Source organism: Sorghum bicolor, chromosome 1 (assembly GCF_000003195.3).
Source record: "Sorghum bicolor cultivar BTx623 chromosome 1, Sorghum_bicolor_NCBIv3, whole genome shotgun sequence".
NCBI lineage: Eukaryota > Viridiplantae > Streptophyta > Magnoliopsida > Poales > Poaceae > Sorghum > Sorghum bicolor.
The window spans coordinates 61,631,111-61,651,661 of record NC_012870.2 but is presented as its reverse complement, the minus strand read 5'-3'; the positions used below and the strand labels follow the sequence as shown (position 1 = coordinate 61,651,661).

At 42.6% G+C, this 20,551-nt stretch overlaps 1 protein-coding gene across 1 annotated transcript; it reads left to right on the top strand.

The window, feature by feature from the left end:
• Window positions 17,562–19,166, top strand: LOC8063214. The gene is made up of 3 exons (XM_002467616.2): window positions 17,562–18,072; window positions 18,153–18,295; window positions 18,435–19,166. Exons 2-3 carry the CDS (start codon window positions 18,212–18,214, stop codon window positions 19,002–19,004), a joined length of 654 nt encoding a protein of 217 aa, XP_002467661.1. The 5' UTR covers window positions 17,562–18,072; window positions 18,153–18,211; the 3' UTR covers window positions 19,005–19,166.

Sequence of the window (20,551 nt, the reverse complement as noted above, 5' to 3'; positions counted from 1 at the left end):
ACAAAAAAAATCATCTTTAAACTAATAACTCATAATCAAAATCAACATTGGTTAAAATTAATCATGAGCAAAATCTCCAATCAAACTTCTTGTTGGTTCTATTTAATCAGAGACCATCTTAAAAGCACATGGTGAAACTTTATATAAATCTTAGGGAGCAAGGTTATATGAACAAAAAATAACCTCAAAATTTATGAAACCAACAGTAAATAGCTCAAGACTTAATTAAAATACTTAAATAATGCACTTAAATCAAATAACAAAAGGAATTTAAATTTTAGATATATAAGAAAACTTATTTTGGCCCCCCTAAATCAACTCAGCCCAACGCGCTGCAAAACACACAACGCTAGGCCGTGGCTTGGTTATGGCCGAGCCGGCCCAGGCAGTTCTCCCACTAGGGGGAAAAAACCTAAAGCCTGGGCAAACGTGTTGATCTGGGTTGGATGGTTGTGATGTAGCCGTTTGAAAATGCACTCATATAAAAAGCCCAGCCAAATCTTAATGCCTCCTCACTCTTCCGTCTCTTCTTCCTACTCCCCTTCTTAGCACACTACTTAGGTTGCTCAGGTCGGTGCAGCCAATGAGCTTTGCACCGGCAACCTCCGGGCCATTCAAGTAAACACTTTTTATCCTGTCCCATCTAATGTTTAAAAACATGCATTGAGCATTAAGTATAGATAAAAAAACTAATCACACAATTTGCATGGAAACTGTGAGACAAGTCTTCTAAGCCTAATTAATTCATGATTATCCATAATTGCTATAGTAACATACATGTGCTAATGACAGATTAATTATGCTTAATAAATTCATCTCACGGTTTCTACGCAAGTTATGTAATTATTTTTTTTAATTTATTTCCGAACACCCCTTCCAACATCCTATGAAACATCCGATATGACATCAAAAAACTTTTCACTCACGAACTAAACAAGGCCTCAAACATTGACAATATACTAGACTCAACCACTCAAGCACTTAATCACTCAAGGGACAGGCCCACTTATTCTCAAGGATATTTAGTTAGATATCTAATTCTTTTGCTAGAAAAAATATATGTATAATGTGTATACATTTTTTTATGTGTAGGAGAAAAAAGAAAATAAAGCCAAAACGAGTATCCTGTAAGAATTCAACAGACGTGACTTGTAGCTTTTCTTCCCCACTCGATCGGCCCAATATGACTAGTGGCATGTTGGCCCAATTTCTCCCACGCCAGGCAGCGTACGGGGCTAGTCCACGAGTCCCGAAGCCAGGTTGGCGTGCGCTGTGCGTAGTGGTGCACGGGGCTGCGAGCGTGTGAGTGTGACCTCACCGGCGACTCGGCGAGCGTCGGTCGGCCGAGCGCAAGCCGGAGGGCGCAGTGCCGCCTCGGGGCATAACCTTGGTTATGGATAATATAGATGCTAATTAGATTGAATTTTAATTTTATAAATGATGATTAGAGTCTACATGCGTGTAGATAGCCAGATATTTTCCTTTTGAGAATCTATTAAAGATTTGTCCCTTTTCTTATTATTAAATATTTTCAAGTCAATCCAATAGTTTGGCAAATAACTTCCTATTCATATTTTTTTTAGCAAAATAAGAAATAATTTTCTTCAACAGTTGACATTCTAATTTCTCATATTTTTAAAACTTTGACATATTTCCCTGTATTATTTTGGGAGTTGACAAATAACAAGATTTGGGAAGCGAATTTTGCTAAACCGTTGAAGTCTTGAAGATGCTCTTAGTCATTATAATATAACTCTAATATATAGGAGCAAGTTATCAAATTACATGGTTTTAGCTATAGCTCCACAAATAGATTAGTAGAAGGCTCTAATGATCATGGTCGTCAACAACGCCAACCATTTGCTCGACCATAGCTTTGGCGAGGTTAGCCCGACTGGCGACCTCGACGATCTCCTTCCACACCGCCTTCTTCGCCGCACCATCTTGGTCCAGCATGTGAACCCAGCAGTCATCTGCCGCGTGCACCAGCCTGCCTGCGCACTCCAGGTACTCAAAGGGAGTCAGGTTGCCGCTGCCATGGCGGCCACCACCGGCACGCGGATTGTACTCCCGGACCAAAGCGCGGCAGTTCGGGGCGGTGCTCGCCACGTCGTCGTGGTCCTGCCGGCAGTACTGGAGGCGGAGCGTCGTGTACTTGCTCCACCTCGCCGCGGCGCCGCCGGAGCGCAGCGCGCCGCCAACCTTGGCGCCAGCCTCCGCGGCGCCGCTCTGGACGAGGTCCATGGCCACGAGCGCCAGGTCGCGTGCGTCCCTCGCCGCCGCGCTGCGCTTGTCTGACCGCAGCGCCGACTCGCAGAACTGTCTGGTGAGCCCGGGCCCTCTGTAGTGGCGTCTAGTCACAGTGGCGCACGTTTTGGCCACCAGGTCGTTGGGCTCGAGATGGTGGCCACCGGCGCCGGCGCCGGCGCCGGTTGCCACCAAGGACGCGGCACAGATGAGCACCACGGCGAGCGTGGAGGAAATCGTCGTCGTTGTTGCTGCCGCCATAACGCCAATGTTCATCGCTAGCTACTGTTTCGCTGATGGCTTTGATCGATAGGGCAATGGAAGGAACGGTACAGAGACTATGCCACACTATGGTGGATTGGTGGTGCGTATTTAGAGCTTTTGAGAGCTCAAGTACGTATTAATGCAGAGCTCTAACTAAAGCAAAGCGTAATGATGCAGATATCAGATATCCAAATGCAGGATTCGCGAGCATTTAGATATACTGATAATAAATGCTTTATTTGGATATCCTTTTATTAATACTATACTCTCTCTATCCCTTTTTATCTGCCCTTATCGTTTCAATTCACTCAACATTAACTGAGGCCTGGTTTAGTTTGAGAAAAATTTTGGATTTCGCTACTGTAGCACTTTCGTTTGTTTGTGACAAATATTATCCAATCATATACTAATTAGGATCAAAAGATTCGTCTCGCGATTTACAGGTAAACTGTGTAATTAGTTTTTGTTTTCGTCTATATTTAATGCTTTATGTATGTGCCGCAAGATTCGATGTGACGGGGAATCTTGAAAAATTTTGGTAACTAAACAAGGCCTGAATATATATATATATATATGTATGTATATATTAATATTTATGATACATTATTAGTATCATTAGATATATTGTTGAATTTAGTTTCATAATAAATTTATTTAAAATTATATATGTTATTAATATTTTCTATAAATATAGTCAAAATTAAGAAAGTTTGACTAGCAATATTTGTGTCTCTAAATAAATTTGTTAAAAAACTAGACTTAAAGATTTTTTCAATGATACTAATTATGTACTAAAATATTAATATTTTTTATTATATATTTAGTTAAAGTTATTTCTCGGAAAACGCAAACGACACTTATTTTGGGACGGATGGAGTACATGATAGCACGACGACCTAGGTGTACATGGCGATATCGGAGAGGATTCGTGCACATTTATTTTAGGGCTGCAATTAGAGTTAGATACAATGATAAACATTTCGATATCTTGTGTTAACAAGAAGGCATAAGGGCCAAGAAAAAGATTTCCAAACGGCCCGGCTGAAATGGGCTGGCACGGGCCTGGTGCGAAAAAATCCGGCCCTAGCCCACCTCAGCCATGCCCGGGCCTGGCTTGGCCGGTTACCGTGCCCGTGCCCGGGTTGAGGCGGCGACACGGCGCCGACACGGCTTATAGCCATTGGATCGGGGAGGTGGGAGGGGAGCCGTTCGATCCAGGGCACCGGCGGGGCTATAGTATATAAGCCGGCGCTGCAGCCGTTCGCCCGTTCCCCACCCCAACCCTAACCCTAGGTTATTTCGCCCTCTCACTACATGCCGCTCTCTGCTCTCGACTCGCTCACTCGACCTCCTCGCGCCGCTCTCGTCTCCAACTCCATCCTCACTCTCGTCGCCGTCTCAGCCGTTCACCTGCTCGTTTGGAAATCTTCCCCCTGCTCCGCCGTGACCATGGTGTTCTCCGGCGGGTAAGGGCCGGTGGGTTCCGTCTTCCATCTCCTTGTCTCCCTCTCTGCCTTCAATCTTAATCTTCTCCATCAGATCTGCCGGTTCAAGCCATGATCCTCCAACTGCTCCCTTCCATGTCCCTCAAAGTCGCCGGCAGCCGCCACCTCTAGGAGGCTCCGGTTTCCGTTGAGGTACCGGAGGTGTGCATTCGGTCCATCTCATCATCATTTCCGGCGCTTCGGCTTTCGAGGTAAGCAAAATGTAATCCTAGCCCCAAATCCCTAACCCTAATCTCGTACCCTAGCCTAACCCTAATTGTGTTCTTTGATACAGCCGTCGAGGAACCAGAGACGGCGGAGATGGCCCCGGGCATAGCCGATGCCGATGAAGGGGAGTTTGATCACACCCAGAACGACGAGCTACGGATGTGCGGGTTAATCGGGGATGAAGAGGAGGACAATATCGTTGATGACATGAACGAGCTGTATGGCCGGTCTGCTGCTGATCCCCTTCCCGGTGACTAAGCTAGGGTCCCGATCGACGTGGATGGTGCCACCGATCCTGATGCTGACGGTGGCGATAGTGAGGTGGCAGGCTCCAATCAGCCTTCTACCTCTGCTGTGTGGGATGGTTTTGAGAAGCACTTCAAGACGCTACATATAAGAGTTATTGCATGCTAGCGGTGTTAGACCTAGAAAGTTCTCACTGGACATGAATGTTAGGTGGAACTCCAGCTACCTTATGCTAAAATCATTGTTACCTCACAAGAGTACTTTCAGTACTTTCATTAAGGCTAATTACCCTAGACCTGCATGTAGTCCTTCCTTTTTTGTTAACTGATGATCACTGGGCTATGGCCGACAAGGTATTTCAATTTCTAGAACTGTTTTATGACTCTATTGTTGCATTATCTGGTGTGTACTATCCTACTTCTCCACTTATGATCCATCATATTGTCAAAATTGCTATTTATCTGCATAAATATCATCATGATGAGCATCTGAGATCAGTTGTGCAGTCCATGATTGACAAGTATCACAAATTATGCTTTCTGTTCTTGCAAAAGATATCTTTACTGTGCCTGTGTCAACCATTTCTTCAGAATCTACCTTTAGCACTACTGGTAGGATCATCGAAGAGTGTCGTCGGAGGCTGAACCCTGAGACTATGGAGGCACTTACCTGCATCAAGGACTGGGAGAATGCTGAAGCAAGACTACAACACATGGTGGAGGACAAGGACCTAGAGGAGGCCTTTGAAGCTCTTTATCTTGATGTTGATTAAGTTCTCCATTTTTGTAATGGTTTTGTAATAGCTTAAGACTTGAACATTTTGGTGGCTAGATGGATGTAATGAACTTATGAACTATTAGGAGCTGGTTGTACTCTTTGGGTTTCTCACAAAAAGTGAGTTTTACCTAACAAGTTTTTAATAAGGCAGCCATTGTACAGCTCCTACTTTAATTAGTTTTAATTCCAAATTTGCCTGTATTCTTTGCTTTTTCTATGCTATTTTCTGTTTTTTTTCTGGTGGTTTACATGTGTTATAAATTTGCATTGTGAAATTTTGAGTTGAATGAATATATATGTTACTTGTGAAGTTTTAGTGCCAAGGCCGACACGGGGCACGCTGACCCGGCGTGCTGGCACGGCACGTTTGGCACCGTCTTGGAATTTTAGGGTCGTGCTTATGGATGAAAATGGTACGAGATATTTTCCGACCGTATTCAAGACCAAATTTATTTAGAGGGGGTTCAGATCTGTCCGTATCCGAGTCTGAATGTTTAATATCTGATACCGTATCCGTATCCGAATACTTAAATCATATATTTATGATGTCGACATCCAATCGTATCTTACCCGACATTGTTGGCATTATCCGTATTCGAATCCAAATCCGACCAAAAACATGAAAACAAATATGATATCAGTAATAATATCTGTCCGTATCCGATTCGTTTTCATCCCTAGTCGTGCTAGTGCCTGCTTTCCGGCACGGTGACACGGCACGACACGACACGCTTCATCTACTGTGCCTGCCGTGTCGTGCCCAGGTGGGTCACGCCCAGCGGTGCTAGGCCGTATAGTGTCGTGCCGACACGTTTGGAAATCTTTAGGCCTAGGTGTATGTGTGCACGGATACAGGGAGAAGGAGGTCTCTTTGGGACCCAAAATACATCTACTCTATCTATCTACATATACCTATCTATCTATCTATCTATCTATCTATCTATCTATCTATCTATCTATCTACTGCACATTCCATATTTAATATTTTTCCTCCCTCTATCCATAAAAAGATACATTTAGCATAGTATTACATCAAAGCATCTTAGATTTGATTAAATTTAAATATCTTAATATTTATCATAGTATATATATTATTAGACTAGTATATTTTTAGAGTATATCTATTTAATTAGAGTCATAAATATTTATATTGTTTTCTATAAACTTAGTTAAACCTAAGTTAGTTTAACTGAAACTATACCACTATATATGGTGGATTGGTGATGCAGTACTCAAGATGGCAACGGGTACATATAAGGTGGCAACGGGTACGTACCCGACGGGTAGTGGCCACCCGTACCTGCACCCGCGAAGTCTAAATTTTACCTGTCGGGTTACCCGTACCAGCACACATATAGAAAAATGCTTTCGTACCCGCACCCGCGTAGGTAAATTCTACCGACGGGTAACCCGCACCTAGCATACCCGAGAATTACATATAAATATATGACATTCACACAAAAATAAATCATTCCAAACCTCCAGCAAGTTACACATATAATAACATCAAATTCATATACATACTAGGAGGATTTAGTTGGATTTGAACCAAATTCATAGGCTATATAGGCTAAAATGACAAGGGTGACTAGTTATTTTGGTGGGTACTTTTTACCTGCGTGTAGGCGGGTATGGGTAGTATACACCCACACCCGTACCCGGCATACCCGATGGTATAAGATTTTGTCCAATAACGTACCTATGGGTAGAAAATTCATCTTATACCCGCTTCTTTATCAGGTAAAATCCGTCGGCTACTCAGATTTAGGTACTTGTTGCCATCTTGATGCAGTACATGCATATTTATAATTTATTTATGGAGCTTTTGAGAGCTTAAGTAAGTGTTAATGTTGAGCTATAACTAACGCACAATTGGGGGATGCAAAAAAATGAGACAGATAAACTGTAGCAATATAGGAAAACACATAGAATAATTGAACTCATAGATAAGCCATGACAGTCGAACTTGCATGGCTTGCTATTGAAGCACGACGCAAGATAGCACTAGTTAGTGTGGACGCCTTCACCGCCATTGCCTGCGAAGGCGGGGTTTTTTTTTTTTTTTGTTGTTGCCCTTAAGGGTATATGCCCCTACACACTGTGTCATTGGATTCAGACTGGAATATATTTGCATCACACGCATATATGAGCGTATAACGCGGTGTGCAGGGCATATGCCCCTAAGGGAGGATTTAACATACTCCATTGCTTGCTCTGAGAGTGGTTTTGTGCTGCGTGTGTCTACTGCACGTACTTGGTTGCGCTAGCTGCAGTTTGAGACTTGAGAGTGTTTGGTTGGAGCCTTGGAGGTCTTCAAGTTTAACAAATACTATAACATTTTTGTTATATTTGGTAATTAGTGTCAAATCAAATACTAATTAGAATTAAAAGATTCATCTCGCAAATTATTCTTTAGCTATATTTTTAGTTTCATAAATAATCTATATTTAGTATTACATACATGTATCCAAACATTCAATGTGATAGGTGTTAAAAAAAATCAGAAGCAACCAAACATGGCCTTAGTTTATATAGACCAACGCATCGAACGCTCGACAATGGCGTATAACTGAAGTCTTTACTCCTTATCATCAAGACCACAAACACCACAAATGTACACGCCTTCAGCTTACCTATTTTGTTTAATATAAAAATAGCAAGTTGCCTCTCCTAGATGATTATATAAAAATAACAAGCTGCCTCTGTGAGATGATTACGAGTACTGATCAAGCCTAATTATGTATGAAATTGGATATGAATATCACTTTTTACCATATTTTAATTCAAATTCAAACATGAATTCATATGTTTTCAAATAAAGAATACAAAATGGATGTCTCGAATTCGGATATTTACTCAACTTAGCTCAAAGTGTATTTTGCTAAATTCAACTTACATGAGTAGAATTTTACTATTTATTTGTTCACCGATAACCAAAATGAAATAAAATCAAAAGTACACTTCTAAGATAGTTAAACTATGATAGTTTAACTCAAATCAAACTCAAAATACAATCTTTTTGTAGAGGTACTATTCATATTGTATTATTTTACTTAAAATCAATTAGCATTTTTAGCTTCACCGTGTGTTTTGTGCTCTCTTATTTTTTATATTTATATCTAATATTAAAGAGTAAAACTTACTTTCTTCCATCAAATTTCCCCCAACCATCGTTTGGGTGATAAGCCATAGCTACTGTTGGCTGTTTTTTGTGAGAGAAAAACACTACTGAATGGCTAGCAGATTCGGCTATTGTGTCTCTTGGAGCTGCAAAATTTTAGCAGCACACCACTCATGTCATGGCTTATCCGTCCAAGCGCATCCGCATCACACGCACATGTGAGTGTATGGCCAGCTTTTTTTTTCTTTCTTTCTTATATTCACATTTCACAACAAGTGCAAAAAATTGCCACCTATTAACTCAGCATTCTCTTATCAATTTCTCATATAGGATTAATCGTTTATTACACCAGAGGTTATTATGGGTTATGAAATTTATTTGATTTATTTAAGCTTGGGTCAAGCCCAATTAATTTCAACAATACAAATAGCTAGCACAGAATTTATTGGGAGAGAGAGAGAGAGAGAGAGAGAGAGAGAGAGAGAGAGAGAGAGAGAGAGAGAGAGAGAGAGAGTAAACTGTTGGCACTAGCCGAATGTTTTTGAACGAAGGCACTACCTGAATATTAATAATACATCTTTTTCACTCTTCTCTTGGTTGCAGTCCGTTTATTATCCTCTATATGGCCACGAACCACGTCACTTGGCATCGGTATTGCTCAATCCTGTCAATCCACTGATTTGCAAGACTGGTTGGAGGAAAGGGGAATTGATTCAAAAGATTGTGCGTCAACATCTGATACGCGCTCAAAGCTAAGATGAAAGCCTAAGCGGACAAACATCGCTCTGGGGCACCATATATGTGAAGGCTCAACCGTATGTTGCGACGTCGTTTGCCCCACAGTCATTGAACAAGTTGAACTTTCGATTCTTTGGTCCATTCACCATATTGGAGAAAATTGATCCATCTGCTTATAAGTTGCAGCTGGCTGATTGCCATATTCATCTGTTTTTTTCACGTATCACGACTGAAAAAGGCTATCTCGTCATCAACACTAGTGAGATGAAAACAGATTAGATACGAATGTATACTGTTGACATCATATTTATTTTAATATTTTTACTCGGAATCGATTTTGGACACGGATATGAAGTCATACAACTATGCATATGGATTTTCTCGGATACAAATACGAATAAATATATATCAAATACAGGTTGAGTCGGACATGGACATTGGCATAATCAAGGGGCTAGCAAGGGCCAAGGCCCCCTATCGTTTGAAGCTTTTATATATACTCCTACTTCAGCCACTAGTATAAGTAGTTATTTTAAGGTACTATTTTCATAAATTTTCTTTATCTCGGACCCCCTAATTTGTTTCTCAGGCTCCGCCTCTGGTCATGGATAATGTCTATTACGAATATTTCTCTGGATATTGAGTAAAAGCAACATCTATATATACAACATCTGCTACAGTCATTTGACCACTCTATGAGTCCTAATTACAACATGATTATAATGTAGAAGCAAATTACAAAACTCATGTTTTTTAAAAGTTAAGTTACATTGTCATAGCTTACATAGTTTATGCATACCTAAGACAATATCTTTTGAGTACATACATACAAAAGTCATACCAAAAAATAAAAAAAAAAGAAAATGTGCTGGCGAATACAAAATAATTAAACCTGACCAACACATTCGGCCCGTGCTGTTTTCTTCCTCCGTCCGCTGAATCATGGGCTTTGGCCTTGGGCCAACACTTCCTGCTACTTGTGTTAGGCCTTCTTTAGATGTCAAATTTTTTTGCATTTCGCTACCGTAACACTTTCATTTGTTTATAGCAAATATTGTCTAATCATAGACTAAGGGGGTGTTTGGGACTGCTCCGCTCCACGTTTTTTAGCTCCGCTCCACGTTTTTTAGCCAAACGGTTTCAGCTCCACGCACTCAGTTCGAGAAAAAAGGGTAGAGTTGTGAGAGCACCTAAAGAGGTACTCCACAAACTCCAGTTTTTTGTGGAGCTGCTCCACGACGGAGTTTATGGAGCAGAGTTCGTGGAGCAGTCCCAAACACCCCCTAAGTAGGGTTAAAAGATTCGTCTCGCGATTTATAGCTAAACTGTGTAATTAGTTTTTGTTTTCGTCTATATTTGGTGCTTCATGCATGTACCGCAAGATTTGATGTGACAGAGAATCTTGAAAACTTTTTGGATTTTGGTGGGAACTAAACAAGGCCTTAGACTTGTGTTAGGCTTCCTGCAATAAGTATGCTATAATTTGGTCCCACCTGTATGCTAGTTTGGTCCCACCTAGACGCCTCAGGCCTCAGCCAGTCACGGTGACCATAAATATAAATATAATTTTCGATATTTTTTTTATAATCTGCCGGATATTGATGAGATTGTATCTGTGTTGTCATCCGCGTAAAATGTTTGAATTTGTATCCCGTATCCGCGAAACCGTTCGGGCATCTCATGAGTTGCAGGTACAGCAAGCTATTCTGGACCGTCGTCTCCGCTAGAACAGGGACACCATGGTTCCTCTCAAGTTTCCCTGGTCTGATCTGGACCTGCCAGCATCTCTCTCATCCAAGCTGACTCCCTCGAGCTATTGGACCTGAATGGGTCAACTGAGGCAAGGCCTTTGCGAGGCCCAATTCGGGAGGCAGCCCAATTTGCCCCTTCGTGTAACGATCGCGAGGATCAGAGCAACTTAAACTTGGTCACTGATCAGAACCATGCGTAAGGACGACGGCGGCGGCGAACACGGTACCTCACCGGAGTTGAAGACCTTGAGTCTATTTATTTCTCTGAAAAGTTATAATTAAAAGTACTATTTACTAATTTGTTGTAAGGAAAAAAAAACATTAATGAATGATTGTTAAATTCGTCGGATAAACTCAAATTGTATACTAGTATACGACTATCCAAATTACCAATAGAGTGACATCCTAGTTCGGTGACAATGCAGTGCCCAACCAGAGTGACATCCTACGAAGAAGGCAAACAAGCTGCCCCACTGCAGTCTCGTCATCAGGGCGACCGCATGCATGTCCTGCCACGGTGCCCATATCATCCGTGGCGGTGGGCGTGGGCCGCGGCATGCCGGCATGAGTGCCGACTTGACATGACCAGAACAGGAACAGCGACTGGAGCCGCATCGCCGTCGCCGTCGCCGTCGCAGTCGCAGTCGCAGTCGCAGCTTGCTGGTGGTTGTGTTGAGCGTGCCCTGCTGAGGAAAGCTGCAGATGCACTGCCCACCTGTGCTGTGCGTGCCGAAAGAGAATGGAAGAGAATTCGAAGGCAAACAAGCTGCAGCTGCTGCCACTGCAGTGCACAGGGGAAGCTGCTGTCCGGTGTGTGCCCGTGCTCCCCGCTTTCGGCGGGCTCGCCAGAATCGGAGCCGGACCGGCCGGCAACGCGTGCACCGATGTCGGAAGCCTGCGGCGGCCCGGCCTGCACTGAGCACTAGTGGCGCCACTGCAGCCGCGCTGCCGTGTGTCTGCCTCTGCTTGATGCTCCCGTCCCCTCTGCTTTGGAGTTTGGATTGGAGACGCCTGCCTACTACGCTTCGTCCGTCCGTCGTAGTACGCTCTCTCATCTGAAAAAGGCTCCACCATCCGCTCGACCACTCCGCTGCTGCAGCAATGATGCCTGCCGAAAGCAGAGGACTAGAGGAGGGAGGAAGAGGTGTTTCAGACTCGAGCGTGGATCGGAGCTTGGAAGGATCAATGTCTCTCTGGTGCGGATAGTTATCCACTTTTATCCTGTCCGTGTTGACGACGGTCTTGCACTCTTGCCGGACGGCAGGAAAGATTGCTGCTGCAGTGCTCAACACTCACAGACAGCAGTGCTAGCTGACGCTGGGTTCTCACTTCTCAGAACAGAAGCTACTACTAGTACCAAGGTTTATGCGACTTCAGATTTTCTACAAGAGAGTAAGCATTACTTGGAACAGTAGCTGACAAGTTCAAGCTTCTCAGGGCGAATGGTAGTATCCAGCTGCCTGTAGTGATCTTCGATTCGGAGCTGGCGGCGGCAACACATCAACCTATACAAGCTGAAGCCCTTCGAGATGGCATCCGAATTGTTCCAGAAGGAACGTCTGAACACATTGTCCTGGAAACCGATTTCCAGAAACTGGTGGCGCTGTGGAAGAACCAAGGGAAGCAACGCTCAGAGATCAATTCAAGGCAATTCTGGATGACGTTGAGGAGACGATTGCCAATTTCAACTCATTTCAGATTCTCCACACCAAAAGATCCGCGAATTTTGCAGCACACATATACACCCAAGCCCAATATATGCTTCTTCTTTCTTAGCATCTTTTGCTGGTTTGGGCTGAGGCCGCTAGCTTCTTGTAGCCTTGTTTGCAGTTTGATTGTAAAAAAACGCTTGATTTGCCCAAAAAGAAAAACCCTATAGGCCACCACCATCACAAGAACAATAAAAAGGAGGAAGAGGAGCATATGGCACATGGTGTCTGAGGCCCTGAACTTACTAATTAAGATAATCACTGTGTGCAGGTTGGTTTAGGTTGCGTATGGAGTACCTTGCTACAGAAAAGCTAGATGATTAGCAGCAGCAACTGCCCAATCATCCAAAAGCCAATGAGTAGTAGGACCTTGTTTAGTTCTGAAAAATTTTGGAAAATCGACACTGTAGCACTTTCGTTTGTATTTGATAAATATTGTCTAATTATGGACTAACTAGGCTCAAAAGATTCGTCTCGTCAATTCCAACCAAACTATGCAATTAGTTTTTATTTTCGTCTATATTTAATACTCCATGCATACGTCTAAAAATTCGATGTAATGGGGAATGTAAAAATTTTTGTAAAATTAAACAAGGCCTAGATGTACAACTCCGGTGGTTCACGATGTCTCAATTTTTGGGGGTAAGCACCGCCCCCTTTCCGAGGCAGGTTCCAGTGGTACAGCAAGGACAGTGTCCCCAAAAGGAAGATCTCCTCCCTCTCTATCCCTGGTGGCCTTCAAGATGCGTATCCTAGGGATTAAAATTCTCACGGCTGGATCCATGCATGTGTGGTGTGTGTCCTGCTGCCTGCCTGCTGGGTTCATTTTAATTTGCACGTCGTCGAACTTAGGTAGTTGGATCCGATCCACCAGAAAGAATGTACCAAACATATGCATGAGCCTGCCTGCCTGCTGATCTAGTCAGGAGTAGCACTCACAGTACGTCCATGTTTGTACCTCGGCCGTTGGGGCCGTGTGTACGTGTACCCATGCCTTGCCTGTCCGGGGAATCATTGGACTTGGATTCTTGTTCACTCCAGCTGTACTTGTACCCACAAGTTAAGTGTATCGATACATGACATGACACGTCTCTACAGAGTAACATACATGTATGTATGTAGCTCATTTGTCATGTTGCCCCTGCAAATCGGCCCATGGCATTATTTTGGTTTTTGACGGTCGGCTCCAAGGTGCTATTAGATTCTTTTCTCTTGCCAGCTTGATCTCTGGAGTAAACAGTGACAAAGGTGCACAAAACATGGGACCTTTTAGCCACCCTGCTTCTCATCATTACTGGTGCTGATGGTTATTATTAGTCACCTTGTCATTGCCTCTTATGCATGTTTTTCGTTCGAGCCAATGCAAGGAGAGAGACTCCTTGAGTGGAAGTGTTCTCAATCTTTCAGACGATGAGACAATATTGTATGACACTCTAGTGAGCCAGCTATATTCTTCCTTTTGCTAGCGAGAAATCTGTAATGGATGATAGAAATAGTTGGAAGATATAACTATTCTTTTTCGCCAAAATCTCTTTTTCTATCATAGAAAAGGATATAAAGAAGCTTCTGATGATGCTATAATCCTTCTTTTCTGATGGGCTACAGCTAATTTGGGCTAAAATTTTTAGTTGGCTAACAATTAGCCGCCTATGCATCCAACAAATAGAGCCTTACAAGAACTTGTTTGGATGCACAAGCTTCTAATTAATCTTTAGCCCCAACTAAGTCAACACCAGTTAATTAGACTTACTTTTATTCCAAACTAGGTACTAGCTCTAAGGCCGTTCCCAAAATTTTTCAAGATTTCTCGTCACATCGAATCTTGCGGCACATGTATGAAGTATTAAATATAGATAAAAAATATAACTAATTGTACAGTTTACCTATAATTTACGAGAAGAATCTTTTGAGCCTAGTTAATCTATAATTAAATAATAATTGTCAAATAAAACCGAATGTGCTACAATAACAAAATCCAAAATTTTTCACGAACTAAACAAGGCCTAAGCTAGCCAATCCAAACAAGCCCATGTATTGATGAGATGATGCCACCCTCTACAAATGACACAGTAGTAGAGAGGTGGTGAATCATTTCCTATATGTCCATCACCTGCTCCAGCACACCGACTCTACAGCAATACATCACCGAAACACGGCGGAGGGACAGCTCCAGCTCATCTGCTCATGTGTGGGTGCTCAATGAGGAGGGGAGTATCAGATCATGGGGCACATGCCGCCACATCCCCCCAAATCATGCCATTGTCTCCAGATTCCCCGGCTTGGATGTTAATGCATGAGTTGTCCGGGCAAACCTACATCCCTCCAAGGCAGAGAGCATATGCACACATCCATTTAGCAATCCCGTCCGCTCCATTATTTTGAATGTTATTTGAGCAAGTATAATAATATGAGACTGAATGCTGAGGGAGAGAGAGAGAGAGGAGAAGCAAGTTATAAATTTACAACTGATTTAGACACGAAAATCAAGAAACTTTGCGAGAAAATAAGTGGGTCATATAAATATTGAAGAGCTAATTACTGTATGAGTAGAATAAGAGGTAGGTTGTAATTAAAGATCCATATAGCCAGCAGCCGATTGTATTATTATATTATTAACCTTGCTCTTAATTCATTCCATCCATGATGCACGCGGCACGCTGGGGTGGGGGGTGGGTCCAAATCTCCATCCCCATCATTCATTCTCAATCTCATCTCATCACCCAATGCAAAGGGCCTTTCCTCACATCCATGGCGGTGACACTAGGTAGTGCTTCCCTCGTTTTTCTTCTTTTCTAATTAGGGCTGCTGGTTGTCTCACGTGGTGGCGATCGGTGATCGGGTTTCTTGGGGAGTTGTGGGAGCAATGCCGGTGTCGGGTCACAAATAATTCCGGTTGATGAGAAAGGAGATGGATGCACAAAATTAATTAAAAGCGAACAATGCAAGGAAAGGTGATGCAAACTTTAGGAAGCTAGCGGCGGTATCTATCCTAATATAATAGCCATGTGAACCGAGCCACTCTTTTAATATCCAATTAGGTATACTATTAGTATCTAAAACATCATAAGCTAATCTAAAAATACTTTAGGTTGACATGATAACACATTTGTGTTCGTTATTTATACTATCATAATTGAAGGCTGATACTCCTAGCAGAACACCCTTAAATTCCGAGACACCCCTAGAAAATATATAATTTTACAACATTCTAAAAAATAAAGAAACTTTCGGTCCTCACTTCAACAGACTTAATTATCATTAACAATAATAGGCATCTAGCTAATCCAATCTAATTTACCTCTAAACAATTCACCTTTGCAATTAGAAAGGCAGTCTAAAAGGTCCCTTAAATTTTATCTAAATTATTCACATCTACCATTATGAGTCTAACGTAACTCCTTAAATTTGCATCCAAATTACTCCCTTCGTCCTAAAATAGAGTGCATTATGACTTCTAAAATTTGTATTGAAATACAATACGTTCTACATAATTACAGTGTTTCAATTTGGCAAGCTTTGTTAAAAAGAAAGCCATGATCAGAAGAGAAACTCTATATTAGGAATAATTTACGGGTACATGCGTTATTTGATTGTTCCCATTAGTTGTCTTAAACTTTTTAGAATACATTGTATTATAGGACAGATGGAGTATTGTCTTTGATATTATGGTACATAATCTAAAATAACCCCTTGAAATTTCATCTATCTTGCATTTTATGAAAAATGAAGTGAAGCAGTTTATTGATGTAACCCCAAAATTTGCATCCAAATTTACCGTAGCTATTATCCCATTATTATGGCACAAGTACATATGAATATCCTAGATTTGCATCTAAATCACCAACATTTGTTATTGTCAAAATAAACACTACTACAGATTGCTTATCACCGCCGATTCTAGGACCTCCTTCGTCGTCGGTTTTCACCGACATTCGTCAAATTATCACCATTGAATCCGCAAATGATCTAGCAGAGATATCATCTTCATCACCGCCGGTCAGGAGAATGATCTAGCGGTGATGAAATGATGATTAATGCCGGTCCAGCATATGATCCGGTGGTGATGAAGAGCTCATCACCAATAGTGTGTCATTTGATCCGATGGTGATGTCTTGATCATCACCCAATAGGCAGCGTTTGATTCAGTAGTGATGTCTTGAACATCACCTCCACTGCATCACATGATCCAGCGATGATGTCTTGATCATCACCGTCGATGCAACGTTTTATCCGGCGATGATGTATTGATCATCACTACCAGTTTGCTAAAAATGTAAAAATAGCTTAGATAATATGGATAGCATATCTGTTGGAGTTGCTCTTACATTTTTAAAGCAAAAATTAAAGTCCAACAGGTGTGCTATCTGGTTTGCTAAAATAGCAAGTTTGCTAGTCCTAAATTTTCGCTTGTCATATATAGCATGTCGTCCTCACTAGCTATCCTATACAAAGGCTGTTGTAGAATTCTATGCATTGAGTGGGTTTTTTATTTTACACAATGGCTAAATCTTGTATTTTAGAATATAATTTTACCTAATTTCTTGGAGATGCTCTCAGTGGTTGGCTATATATGGCCACCGAAATCAAGACATAACCAACTTTCTTTTTTACAAAACCAGATAGTACATCGGTTAGAGCCTACTTTTTGCTTTGCAAATTCTAAAATAGCCTTTACAACAAGAACAACCAAGCTGTTGAAGTTGCTCTTATATATTCTATAAGGTTGCAACCTATACATCAGCAGTTCATGAACTCATATTATTTCTAATTCTAAACCCAATAGACATGATAAATTAGTTTGGTCATTTTCCAGACTATGACACTGATCGATGCCCACAAGATCCACAGATCCAGAAGAGGATATAACTGAACTGATCTGGGGATGACAATTCAACAAGATTGGGAAATCAAAAGGGCGTCCGTACCATTTCTATATTCCTGAGTGGAGGTGTGTGATGTCAACAAGTTAGGAGCATGATTCCAGGCCGGGCAGGCAGGCATGCACACATGTGAAACTGCCCTGGCCACTTTAGCTGTGCCTGCATGTCTCTCCGCTAGCTGCTGATTCTTTTAGAACTAGTAGTGCTAGCAGTGCCCCCCCATAAATCTATTTGTGGATTGATACATGGATGCACATATTTATAGCAAGTGGGGGTTTCTATGTTCCCTGCTTTTCTAGTCGATCTGTCGTCCTTTGCTCGCAAATTTTTGTGGTGGGCCGTGGGAGCGAGCATATCATTCCTTCCTCCGATCGATCCCCAGCTAGCCGCTCGCAGATGCTTCAAACTGCAGTGACCAATCCAAACTGCATCCCCCTCTGTGCTGTGCCTTTAAAATAGCAGGTCGTAGAGTGTTCAGAAAGCTAAGTGCCCCCTAACCCTACTACCCTCCTCCTACTCCTACACAGAAAAGCTAGCGTCCCAAGGTTCCTCGATCCCGATAAGCTAGCATCCAAGTGAGAGGTCGTCGTCGTCGTCGTCGTCGTCGTCTATCCTTCGCCACTTCTCGTAAGTAGAGCATGATCTCAGTTTCATGGTTTGCTTTTTGTCCTTCCACGCATCTCAATCTCATGATTTCAATTTTGCAGCTTGTGTGGCTACGACGACCAAGCTACGCTCTTTTAATTTGGTCGGCGACAGCGAGAAGATGTCAAGATATCATCTGAAGCAGTACGAGAAGGAGCATATGAAGATGGCCATGCTGAAGCAAGAAGAGACGTTCAGGCAACAGGTAATTAATTAAGAAGCAGCTTTTGGAGCACCAAAATTAATCAAGAACACACACAACATCAGCCTCCTCAATTGTTTTTCTCAACTCCCTTAAAACAAGCTATGCTGATGCGTCCATGTATATATGCATATATCTTCAGGTTCAAGAGCTGCACCGGCTGTACCGGGTCCAGCAGCTCCTGACGGCCAAAGACGCGGCGAACGAGGCAACAATGGCAATGCCGCCCGCCGCCGCCCGACGATGCAAACTCGAGGACGACGACGAGAGGCGCCGCGCCGCGGAGAACGACGCCGGCTCGAGCAGGTCGTGGCCGGACGACGCCTACTCGCGGCAGCAGCAGGGCCAGGGGAATAATAACAAGGCCCCTCCTCCGCTCGTTCTCCAAGAGAGCGAGCTGGAGCTGACGCTGGCTCTAGGGTGTTTCGGCGCGGGGGCGGCTGCCGGCACGAAGAAGGCGGCGGTGGCGGCCAAGAAGGAGGCGTCGTCCAGCGTGGACTCGAGGACGAGCTTCTCGTCGTCGTCGACGGAGTCCGGCAGCCCCGACGACTGCGGCGGGGTCCGCCGGCTGCCTCCTCCGTCTCTGATCGGGTCGGTGCTGCCGGGCCAGCAGCCTACTAGTGCTGGCAGCGTTGGGCAGCGTCGTCTGGAGCAGGAAGGGCTGCCGCAGCCTCCTCCCTGGATCCACAAGTGTCTGAATTTGGCACGGTAGGGTAGTTCCGGGTCTCACTGTATTCTTGGTACCAACCACTCGATTCTTATGCCACTGCAGATACTTCTCTTCTCGATCTTCTGTGCTATTTCTTCAGTCTTTTTCCATCCGTGGATGAAACCTGCTGCTATACTCATCTGAAGCTACGGTGAAATTTCACTATACCCTCTCGGCCAGGCACACGCTAGTACGCTACTAACGAGCCGAACTTGTGCCTAGGCACAAAGACTCAATGAATTTGAGCCGACTCTGGGTTAGAGATCTACTAGCACTATTTTTTTTACACCAAATCTTATACTACTTCTTATTCGGTCCAAGGTACAAATGAAACCTAGTTCGCTGGTTAGGTTACCTGTGGTTGACACTATTATTCACCTTAGGTTCAAGTCTTTGACTTATGCGGGTTAGTTGTATTTTTTAAAATTTATTTTAGAAATTAATGGTTCTCTCTTAGTCTCTTTTAATTGTAGGCAACATGTTTGTCGGCAGTGAAACACCATTGTGTGCATTAGCAATATCATACTATGTTTGAAAAAAAAATTGACCACCAAAGCTTGGGCAGGTAGATTGAGAAAGGCTGGTAAATAAATTTTGACACAAAAGTCTTTTTAAACTCAACGACAACTAGATCTCTAGCATTTTTTTTGAATGCTCTTTAATGGCTGATGGTTAGTCGTTTTATTTAGAATTTTCTAAAATAATAATAGCCAATGTTTTCTTAACCAAAGTGCAACATTTCCGGCCCGCAAGAGGTTTATTTTCTAGCAGCTGATTTTGGGGATTCTTTGTCAATTTGTCTGTGGCCCTTGGGGTTTTTCCTAATTATTATGAACAAGAACATAAGTGTTGGCCATTTGGCATAGAAAACACTTGAGAAGTGTCAAATATGCTGTAGTGCAATTTTCCAGTTTAGTGCTTTTGGCACAAGAGGAGGTGGTGTCCCTTGTGAGTTCCTTACTATTTCAGCGTGTAAACTCTCTCTCTCTCTCTCTCTCTCGGCCATCTGTTAGTGTTTTCAAGGCACCTCTCATTTACAGTGTGTAACGTCTCCAGGCGCAAAGTCATAACTAGTAGCGTTCGGCGTCTTTGAAAAAAAACAACTCAAAAACAACTAAGGCTTTGTTTAGTTCCGAAAATTTTTCGGTTTCGGAACTGTAGCACTTTCGTTTTTATTTGACAAACATTATCCAATCATGGAGTAACTAGATTTAAAAGATTCATCTCGTGATTTACATATAAACTGTGCAATTATTTTTTATTTTTATTTATATTTAATACTCCATATACATGTGTCGCAAGATTCGATGTGACGGGAAATCTTAAAAAGATTTGGTTTTTGGATGAACTAAACAAGCCCTAAGTTGTTGGCTCTAGTAAAGCTAAGAGGGATATAGGATCCACATGCCAGGTGCATAGTAGCAGCCACGCAGATGGTTTATCGCAAACAAACATATTTGAACCTTATGTAGTTTGGCTAGTAAGTTTGGAGACCAGATGTGCAGTTTTGAAATTAGAGATCTAAATAGCATTATCGAGCAAGTTTAAGT